We start from the raw sequence: 11,899 nt of genomic DNA on the forward strand, positions 1-11,899 counted from the left end.
CCAGTTCACACGCTTTTTAAATACTTTTGCTTTAGCTCCAGGCATTTTCACTGCGAAAAATGAAGCACTAAATACGAAATAACTCAACAACAGCTACTTTCTTATATCACACTGTTTACAAAACAGTCCCGCCACAAAGTCAAAGAGTAACTTGAGGAAACCAGAGAGAAACATTTTCGGGCAACTAGTGTATAAATAGTCGCTGGAAACCGGGATATTTGAATTCATGTCACTTTAAAGGTACTGCCAAAAAGTTCATGGTCAGCCACGAGAGACGTGTATAACTAAAGCGCAATACCCGATCTCACAAATATATAAAAATAAAATAGTTATAATTGTAGTAGAGCTATGTATGATACGTCATTTTAAAGAGGAAACATGGCAGAATATAATACGCCAATAAATAAAAATTCGATTTTTTAACCCAAAATCCGATTCCGTATCCCCTTAAGTAAAAATTTTCAAAAAAAGGTGCAGGGGTCTTCTGCAGAAAACTATAACATAGAGATGTGCAGATACAGAACGACTGGGAAAACTTGAAATGTTTACACTAAAATTTGCATTTGAATAATTCTGAGCTGGTCTCGTTTTGGAGCAATATAAGTGCTGTTAGTATTATGAAGTTATCATTGTGAAATGTGGGATAACTTATATGGCTGGAAATAACTGCTAGGGAATCCATGTGGTTGAAGCATCATGAACTTTGTCTTTCTGTAATGGCATATTGCTCATAAACTGTTCCTGCTCTAGAACTTAATGGCATTATCTTACCTGTGAAGACTTTGTTATGAGGTATTTGGTAACGCTCCAGACAAACGTAAAACTGTGTTAATCTTATAATAAATGTCACTCTGTACTAATTTTTGGAGTTTAATTTGAGTAGCTGAAGTACCATAGCACAGCACAGATATTACATAGGCGCAAAACTTGGAGTTGGAGTCAAGCCCGGTCCACACGCAACGATCTGTCTGTGCAGACATCGGCGCAGATGTCTGTACATGCTAAAGATCGCTGCAAATGTGTGTGTGTTCACATGACACAAACCCCAATCTACTACTCGCCCGCCATCTGTCGGTGTAGAAAAGAAATCAGTAACAAGCGACTACGCTCCCCGTAAACGTCAAAAATTTAATTAACTTATTTTGAAATACAGAGATGGAGGAAGTTATGTTGTGGTCTGTGTTCGCAACTTGTGTTGCAAAAAACATTCAGACCTACCGCAGGAAACAGAGAAAGCGGTCAAAATGGTGTAGACAGTGGCTGCTAAAGCGAAAGCAGTTTTCTCACGTACATTTACTGCGGGAGTTGCAGGGCGAACCTAACGACTGGCGAAATTATTTTCGGGTGGATGTCGAAACTTATAATTATCTCTTAAAGTTTGTAGCCCCTCATATTATGAGAAAAATACTTGTATAGAGAAGGGCAATTTCTCCTCATGAACGGCTGGCGGTAGCATTAAGATTCCTAGCAACAGGAAGGAGCTACAAGGATTTGAAATTTTCAACTGCAATATCGAAACAAGAGTTGAGTGAAATAATACCCGCAATTTTTCAATTAGAGCATTGTATGTTGCTGTCTTTTTGTCTCAGTCACTATATTCTTTACTTTAATCTTCCACAAACATGGGTGGTTTCTATATATTTCAATGAATTCACTTACAAACTCTCGAGAACACTGACGAGTATCAGCCATTTTAGTGCCCTGTGCGCACAATACAAACACTAGACTGAACAAACAGCTGTTTCGCGCCAGATTTGCGGCGATCTCCTGTCCACACGCTCCAACTTGTCTGCACAGATGTGGTTTGAACCCACAGATTTGAGAGGTTTCGCTCAAACCTCCAACTCCAACTTCCAGGTTTGCACACACCTCAGGTCGGTGCAAACCTTCTGTCCACACGCAATGATCTGTCTGTGCAGATGTGATGTGCGCAGACATTTGTGCAGACAGATCGTTGCGTGTGGATGGGCCTTCAGAACACTGCTGGGAGATCGTCGGTGTTAGTGGCTTTACCTCATTCCATCTCTTCTTGAGATCAGCCTCGACTTCAGGAATGGTGATTTTCTTGACTAGTCCTTTAACAGCTAACATGGTTGGTTTGTTGGATGGGGTAATTCCTCAGGCGAAATTCTCTCAAAGTAATCTCGCCAGCGTTCCCTTGGTTTCCTCCAGTCGACCAGTAGCTCACTAGTTTCGTTATTGATGCAATTAAAGTGTTACATGTCTTCCGTTTTCCAGTATTTTGATTTGACTTGTCGATAAATGTCATGTTCTCCTTTGTGTGTGTCTTGTTTTGTGTAGAAATCTTAAGACTTTTACTATAATGTCCTTCTTCACCTCTCCACAATCTTGTTTGCAGGCATTCTATTGGGATAGTGTTTCGTCTGCAAAAAAACTCATGGTATAATTTTTTTCTTGCTGCATATTGTGTCCTTTACATCGTCATTTCAGAGCCACGTGTCTTTGCTGATCCTTCGTCGTCCCAGTTTTATTATTCTGAGAATAGAGCATGTAGCTTCATGAATAGTGATCTTCAGTTTACTCCAGCAATAATCTAGTGTGGTAATTGGTGGCTCTGTAAATTCTGTCGTAATGTCAGCCTCCTTCTCTCTGAAGCGCCACAGTTTGATTCTTTATGGTCCATTCCTGGCAGAGTACCCAGGACATGGTGGGTTTATTCTAAGATTACAGATGACTGATCGGTGTTGCATTGTGACGGTTTCATATGGAACAACTTTCGTGTCTAACATAATTTTAAGGTTCTGACGTTTTAATAGGAAATAGTCAATCTGAGATGCGTTTGATCCATTGTAGTACATGATTAGATGAGTTTCACATATTTTGAACAAAGTGTTTGTGATGATTATATCATGATTTTCTGCATAATCGAGGAGATGCTGGCCATCATCGTTCTTCTCTCCATATCCATGACCACCATGGACGCCATGATCTTCTTTTCTTTATCCGATATGTCCATTTAGGTCACTAGCGACGATGAGGTAGTCTTCTGTTGACATTTCAGCAGTCTTCTCGTCAAGTGCTGTCCAGAAGGCATCTTCCGTATCTGTACTCAGGCTGGTTTATGGCTCAGAGGCATTGAAGAAGTGGACTTTTTGTCTGTCCGAAATTTAGATAATTTTCATAAGGCTATCGTCGTAACACCCTACCTCAGAGGCAGAACCATCGAATTTCAATGATATGACAATGCTGATGCTGTTGCTTGTTCTGTGGGTTCCATTGTATACATCAGTTTGTAACCACGACCAAAGTCATATGACTTTTGCCAACTCCACCTTGTTTCTTGCCACTGCACAAATGTCAATATGTTTCTTTTCGAGTACCTTAGCTAGTGCACTGCATCGTCCAATTATAGTCCCAACATTCAGACAGACATGCAAGATAGAATGTGTGCGCTTGCCTTCTTTATCTGTCGCTGTCCTTGCGATGGGAACCCTTGCATACTTTCCACGCTGATTGGGCCCTACCAAGGGGCGTCACTTTCGGGGGAGACCCTAATTTGGGATCATATCATTGGGACAGTATTCCCATAAGGATGTAACAATGGTTTTACAGACAGTGTAATATAATAAAAAAATATATAATTAAAAATATTAAAGGAAAAGAATGAAAGAAATTGATTAGTAATTGACCTTTCGCTTTCAATGAAGGGAGAATATAAGTACAATTGTATTTTTATGAAATGTTCTGCATGTACAAAATTGTGCTATTGTTCATTCACTTTACCTTGCTCGTTTCTTTCTCTGAAACCGTCCCTATACACATATTAATTATATTTCTCGTCATTGGAAAGCTTCTCGTTCTGTTAATTCTACGGAAATATGACCTTGGACTTCTTTTCTTCCATTTCAATTGTAGATGCAGGCTGCCGACTCCAGGAAAGACCAGTGACTCCCAAGATGATGCAAAATATGAAGGAATTTTTCTTTACTTGGTTCTATTTCACTTTAATAAAAATGCTTAACACTGTTATTAAGACTTCTCTTATTTGGAAACACATATGATACGAAAGACTCATAGTCCGTTATACTCTGAGCAGTACAGCGTAACAAAACTTCTACATCCTGGAGAGCCCTGACTGACACTGTCTAAAACAAATTAATATACAAATAATTGAATGAAAGTCCCTTCACTTGTCTGCACCCCACCGCGCATTCACAATTAATGTCTTTGCCAATGCTTATGATCGATCGGTGTTTCAATTTTTTTAAAAAATAAACATTAACATTACAGTACCCTGGGGGTCCTTCATCATGTACCTACACAACAAGTCGTCACAAAGCCTGTGGCAAGTATTTTAGAAGCTGCAGCCAGCATCGAGTTAGACCACTCCTGACATGGAGAACAGTACCCTTTTGTAGCAGCTCCTCTGGGGAACAGACACTACATTTTTGTTGTTTTTCTTTCTTTAAAAAATCATTTGTCAATTGCACTATGCTAATGTCTCCATCTCCGCTGCAGTTGCCATTTAGGTCTTCTTTCTTCGTGGGAGATAGTTCACTCATCCTTTCCATAATTGAAGCATTGCAGACAGCCCTCTTTCGTCTTCCATGCGATTATTACAAAATCTAAACAATTTTTCACTCTCAGGTAACTGACCTCGTTAGTGGAAGACCACTCAATGGAAAAAATATCCAAATCGTCATCTAACATTTGCAGTTTGTCAAGAAAACAAAACAAAATAACAAAATATAGATTAAGAAGAGGCAAAATCACAAAATTAGCTACTACAGAATGAATGTACACGGCGAACGTAGGTTAACTTCCGATGTTAGCAGACGAGGATACTGTTAAAACGTTCTTCCTGGGTAACATTGACAAGACGTGACGTTACGCGACGGTCCGTAAATGGCCTGTGTGAATGCCGTCTTTTGTAATTTATTGGGCAGTATTTCTGACGTAACATGATAATCAGTGTGAGTTGGCGTTCAGCCATCGATTGCGTTATAAAACTCTGAGGTCAGCAGGGCAGAACTCTGTTACAGCGACATCACTGGCTAGCAGTACCTTCTAAACAATAGCTGTGGGCGCATTCACTCTCCAGTGTGTTACAATCTAACATAACAGTCGTCACACTTCGCTTCGGTTTTGTTGCCTACTGTGCCAGTAATGCGCCAGGCTGCTGGTAAGTTGAACTGTAGAGTTCGGCACTATCGTGAAAACGAAAGCTAATAGTAGTTGTTTGATTTGGTTTGTACAACGGGTTTTGCAAATGAGAATGTGGTGTAATGCAATAAATTACAGCAAATACAAGAAGAAGATACCACATCCGTCTTTTTTCAGGTTTCCTGAGGAGGACCCTAGAGGTATATACCACAATGGTACTAAACAGTATCGTCAGGATTTCTAGCAAACTAAATGTTTATTGGTGACTAATGTTCCATTTTAGGAGTAGAAAATGGATAGTGAATAGCAGACCAGAACATCTTACGAAAAAGGACCTTGCTTACCTTTACAACAATGTTAATTTTTGTCACACGTCGAACAAAACCATTTCATGAATGCAGACAATAATAATTTCACGTAGAATGCAATTAACCACTTGTTTGATATTCCAAATAAGTCACTTCAACTAACAGTGGATAGGAAACTGCCACAAAGGTTCGACAATCCGTCTTAAGCTGGAAACACTCCTGTGGCACAGAGGCAGTCTGTTGAATTCTCCATGTGTCAGTCCCAGATTCATCTGAATCGCCACCACAGACCTGCCTTGACGATGAAGTGGTAAAATTAAGTGCAGTTATTTGTGTGTAGAAAAAACGTGTGGAGTATCAGAATGTGCAGATTGCAAGACTTTGTGCAAAACTGTTACGGGACAAGGAAAGTGCCTATCATTTTAAGTAGAGCCAGCAACAAAAACTGTATCAGTATGATGAGGTGAAGAACGACAAATAAATTTTGATGACTATAGGACCCCGATATTTAAAAAAAGATGCAATTGTCTTGTTGTTAAGCCAGATTAGCATGCCATCTGCAAGATGGAAAGACAAAAATAAACTGTTTGCTGTTTCATGTTTCCATCAGTGCATACATTACAGAGGTATGTGGAAGGCATAAGACTAAAATGTTGTATAAAAAACAATATGTTCCACATTTTAATGCAGAAGGCGCAGTATTTCTCCTACACTGATAAACTAGAGCATATGTCACTGGATGAAAAGCCTCTAATGGCAAATTTAACATATGACAGCACTTCTGACGGTGTTACTGGCTTTCAGGTCTTGGGATTTACAATCACAGTATATTTCACCCACTATTTGGCAGTTGCTTGTCCCACTCAGAATAATATGAAGATGAAGGTCGTACTTGTAGCAACAGGCAACAATGAGTAAAACACAGTAGGCCTACAGACCAACAAATGGGGCGTCGATCCCTTTTGCATATAGAGGTGCATGGTTGTGCTTCTTATGTGTGAATCTATGTGTTTATATCCCATTGATATCAACGTGGTAAGCTGCAGTTCTATTCAACATTACAGGTGTTTCTTCACGAACCTGCTGTAACTTACTACTGGGTTCATGAAATTTATCCCTGCTTGCACTTATTTTAGACTCATTTTTAGAAACACCTATGTCTTCTGACAAAAGACAAACACTTGGAGTCAAAAAATATTTCAAATATTTCGTAAATCACGTAGGAAAGGGATGCAAAACAAACATTATGCTTACAACACATCTGAAGTTTTCCATTCTCGCCTCTTGGAACGCTAGTGTCGCTCCCACTGTCAAATGATAACAAAACGGTTCAAATGGCTCTGAGAACTATGGGACTTAACATCTGAGGTCATCAGTCCCCTAGAACTTAGAACTACTTAAACCTAACTAATCTAAGGACGTCACACACATCGGTGCCCGAGGCAGGATTCGAATCTGTGACCGTAGTAGTCACGCGGTTCCCGACTGAAGCGCCTAGAACCACTTGGCCACCACGGTCGGCCAAATGGTAACAAATTTTACAGCAGTGAGTGTCGCGATTGTTATGTCAGACTATCTCTGTATCGTGGTATTGGTAACAAAATGTGTAATATGTTATTATCTCTTTTATTATGCAGCTACAAATATTCCTACCTGGATCCTTCAGTAGTATAAAAGCATGTTGAGGGCATTTGTGGTAATTTCGTGAACAAACTTTTGATGAACTATTTTTTGCTACTACACTGCATATAAGCTCATGAACAAACTTTTGACGAATTATTTTACTACTACACTGAGCATGGTTTAGTGAAGAAACTTTTGATAAATTATTTTTACTACTGCACAGAATGCAATTTCGTGAATTAACTTTTGACGAATTATTTTTGCTACTTCACTGAAGGCAGTAGAGTTAATTTTTAGAAAAATCTGGACAGTTAAAAAATTTGAATCGAAGATAAACATGGTTAAATTTGAAACAGTGATAATTCATAAGAAATGCTCAAGGTATTCACATAACCATTTTAATTTATTAAAATAATAAATTTTTCAGCTTAAAAATCTTCAGTTAAAATTCTGTGTTGTGGCACATAAGTTAATTTTTTTTTACTTTACATAACTACATATGCTGCTGTATCATTTGGTTTGCTTGTAATCATCCTGTATAAATAAAAAATGTAAAATTATTATGTGTAACCTTCTTGAACAAAAATAAAAGTAATTAAATTTAGATAATTCAATTCTGACATATGAAAACTGAAATCTTAACTCATGAAAAACTGATAAATTTTGATGTAAGCAGCGCTACACCATGGCCCTGTGAAATCAATCTGAATCTGTCCGTGAGAAATAAACTGAAAAATTCTTACCTCATGATGGTGTCGCCAGATAACACTGTCTATATATCTGCTCGTAAATGGCACAGATTAGTGCAATGCTGGCCTATTCCATGGTATCATTTAGCTCTGCCGCTGATAACAATTATTATTAATTGGTGATAATTGGGTCAGATATTGAAGGATACATTTAGTCTTATAACATTTTGTGAAAATTTCGTTACTGACGTCAGTCCATAGTTCTAAAATATAAGCTGAGTTTTTGTCCCATAACATATGTACGTTAAGCTCACACGAGCATTTCATTAGCGGTTTTACATAGATATATACGTGATTTGACGTAATTAGTAGATGAAGAAAAAATTTTTATGTCACTCATTTGCATGGCTTCTAGGAAGCTTTACATGACAATTTTACAAAATGTTGTGGCGTTCAAAGACCAAGCAGTAAAATTGAAACATTAAATAAGTTTAACATAGAAATCAGCAGAAGTAATCTTATATATTCTTAGCTGGAGAAATGTTGGCACTCAGTGGCCTTTCAAAATTTCATTAACTGAAACAAATGATATACAAATTATTCTCGAGAAACTGGTGTTATCATATGTAGCATTTAGCTGCTAGTAAGTACATGTAATATTGTGTAACTGGCATGAGAGTTACCTAAAATGTATGCCATTTAATCTAGTGATCAGGGTGCCTAGCATGATGATACATACAGGTAATGGAATCTGTACACAAGCAAGAACGGAATTTTGGAATATATAGTATGTATATTTTTGTATTATGGACTAGCAATGCATTGCTTTGGAATTAATGGTTAATTGCTGGTGCATGAGAATATATGCTTTTGATTTGCTGCTGGAAATAAAACGATTAACGTCATTTGTCACTCATCATGAGTCAGCTGCTGCCAGGTTATCAAATAAGTAAAGTATATGTGATCACATTTGTGACTGATAGAAAGAAGTATATAAAATAGAAGTAGTGGAACAAGCTTAATAACTAAGTGTCTGTAGCAAATAACATAAGAAACATATTTCATAAGTGATTCTGATGGCATGAAATGCTATTCGTCGAAAAAATACAATGTGGATTATTAAGCTGCATATTATGCAGAAAAAGTGATAAACTATGAATCAACAGGTAATGAAAAGTTGTTTTAATATGAATGTATTCTAGCAGGCCCTCCCAAAAATATTCATTCATTATATTATGCGATATACTGCCAAAAAATACAATAAATACATATACAACTACATAGTATCTCATAACTAAAGGGAAAACTTCATCATTATCATCTTATGCAAAAAATAAAGACTTCAGTATTCATCATCATCATTTGTTTCTGTCAGCTCAAGGCATGACTTCTCTAATATCATTCTCTTTCATATAACATTATTACCATTATCATTCTCTTATATATTACTTCATGCATTGCATCTTTCTCTTTCATATTATTTCATTCTCATCATCATTTCACATATTATAGAGTTTCTTACATCTAACATACCTCATTACTAAAATCTACGTTTATAGCTTTACCTGATAGCCTGCCATAATTGCATCATACTCTAAAAGAAAGATAAGTAGTCAAGACATACCATGTGTATAGTGTATTCTTGTTAATGCTTGTTAACTTCGGTCCAATTACTTTTCATGGCAAAGTGTTGCATTTTCTCCCTTTCATTCTGATGGTTAAATATTCATGTCAGTTCACAGTAAACAGTGTAAATATTTAACTTATTTCTTTTACAGGGTATTGCTTTCTGCAAATGATGAATATGGATCAATATCTAGTATTTACATTATATACACATTAAGGGAAAACTTATTTCTTAAGATATGATCAAATATAACATAGAAATTTTATATAACATACGTCAAGGTATGTGCGTAGAGAATAACATAATAGAAAAATGAGGAAGTTATAAATCCATAGACAAGAATATATTCAAGTGCAGAAATGCATACTCAGTATCATAATGTAGTGACATAAAGAAATACGAAATAAAAAGACAGTGGGATATCATAAAGCAAAATTTCAAACTGAACTGATGTTTGTTATATCTTAAAAACAACATAGTATTTATAGAGAATAGTCTACTTTCTATAGGAAAACCATCATATATGCATTATAAAGTGGAAAATGTGCTAGGTCTGTAATTAACGTAAGTTAACTGACCTGCTATGTTCAAGTTACTAGAAATTTGCCAAGAAAAGTTATGTTATTTAGAAAATGTGCATAGTCTGATATCACAACAAGAGAAGCGACCTGCTAAGTCATCTTGCCAGGCATTTGCCAAGAAAAATACAATTATAATCAGTATGTGGCGATATAAATGTAAATGTAACTGGAAATAGCATTACAGTCTGATAAATCATAAGACAAGTTCATCCTGTAAAGAGTTTGACGTTTGGAATGTGGTGGTTACCTTTAGACTTTCTGGTTCATTAAGTTTCGATATGTACTACACTGGGGTGAGGAGTGCTGCGGATTCTATACAGACCAGAAGTTCAAATTTACTGCATCTACTCTTTCCTCTGTTGGATAAATAATGAGTGCGTGCCAATATTTTCTATCCTATGTGGAATTCAAGGAGTTTACAAACCTGTTTTGCTGTCTTCTGCGGCGCTGTGCGGCACGCATGAGATTGTTGAAGGCAATGCCAATTATTTCATAGTGACATAGTCGACGTGATGTAGGAAAAGATACCAGTTCATTAATTTTATTGGGTGGTTCAACGTTCTTCAAAATAACAGTAGGAAATAACGTAGTGGATTCATTTGGTATAGAATTTATTACATCTTGGAATGAAAAAATATGTTTGTCCCAATCAATATGTTTCTTATGGCAGTATATTCTACATAATTTACCGATTTCCTTCATCCAACGTTCAGAAGGGTTTGAGGAAACATGATATTTGGATATATAAATCGGAGAGATGTTTCTAGCTTGTAACATACGTGTCCATGTTGCAGATCGAAATTGTGGTCCATTGTTGGAAATTACTTCCAGTACATGACCTACACGGAGTAGAAAATGTTTCAGAAATACATTTGAAACAGATTTAGCAGTAGCTTTGCGTAGCAGAGTAAAGGTAACAAATTTCGAAGTGATTTCAACAGCGAAAAAGATGTAACAAAAAGCTCTATTAGATCTAGGAATCGGTCCAAAGATGTCTACAGCGGCCATATGCCTTAATTTAATTGGCACAATAGGATATAACGGTGGAATATGTGAAGTATTGGATGATTTAGCTTTCTGGCAGATTTTACATGACACTAAAACTTGTCGAATATGTTTCTCCATGTTGGCAAAATGACAGTTCTTTCTTTGGATGAGAAAACATTTTCTGGCTCCATAATGGGCGTAGCTTAAACGAGTATATCACATTAATTTGTTAACAAGCTCTTCAGGAATGCAGAGTAACCAACTGTTCTTGTCAGGGCGAGAACGCCTAAACAGAATGTTGTTGCATACAGTATAATTGTTTCTAATGGTAACGTTATTCCTGTCTTGCCAAACGTATTTAATTTCTTTCCATACATTGTCTCTGCTTAGAACTGGGTTTCCATCTGAGCTCTTGATATTCATACAACCTTACATTTGTCCTCTAGCCATACCTGCTTAGCCATTTTGCACTTCCTGTCGATCTCATGTTTGAGACGTTGGTATTCCTTCTTGCCTGCTTCATTTACTGCATTTTTACATTTTCTCTTTTCATCAATTAAATTCAGTATTTCTTCTGTTACCCAAGGATTTCTACTAGTCCTCGTCTTTTTACCTACTTGATCCTCTGCTGCCTTCACTACTTCATCCCTCAAAGCTACCCATTCTTCTTCTACTGTATTTCTTTCCCCCATTCTTGTCAATTGTTCCCTTATGCTCTCCCTGAAACTCTCTACAACCCCTGGTTCTTTCAGTTTATCCAGGTCTCATCTCCTTAAATTCCCAACTTTTTGCAGTTTCTTCAGTTTTAGTCTACAGTTCATAACCAATAGATTGTGGTCAGAGTCCACATCTGCCCCTGGAAATGTCTCACAATTTAAAACCTGGTTCCTAAATCTCTGTCTTACCATTATATAATCCACCTGAAACCCGTCAGTATCTCCAGGATTCTTCCATGCATAC

The 11,899-nt window shown here is 37.0% G+C and overlaps 1 protein-coding gene across 1 annotated transcript; it reads right to left on the reverse strand.

The window, feature by feature from the left end:
- Positions 1 to 2,633: 2,633 nt before the first annotated feature.
- On the reverse strand, positions 2,634 to 3,184 carry LOC124776823. The gene is made up of 2 exons (XM_047251982.1): positions 3,168 to 3,184; positions 2,634 to 2,958 (listed from the first exon to the last, which is right to left on the reverse strand). The coding sequence occupies exons 1-2, from the start codon at positions 3,182 to 3,184 to the stop codon at positions 2,634 to 2,636; spliced, it is 342 nt and encodes a 113-aa protein (XP_047107938.1).
- Between the last annotated feature and the right edge of the window lie 8,715 nt (positions 3,185 to 11,899).

Source organism: Schistocerca piceifrons, chromosome 1, assembly GCF_021461385.2.
Source record: "Schistocerca piceifrons isolate TAMUIC-IGC-003096 chromosome 1, iqSchPice1.1, whole genome shotgun sequence".
Taxonomy (NCBI): domain Eukaryota; kingdom Metazoa; phylum Arthropoda; class Insecta; order Orthoptera; family Acrididae; genus Schistocerca; species Schistocerca piceifrons.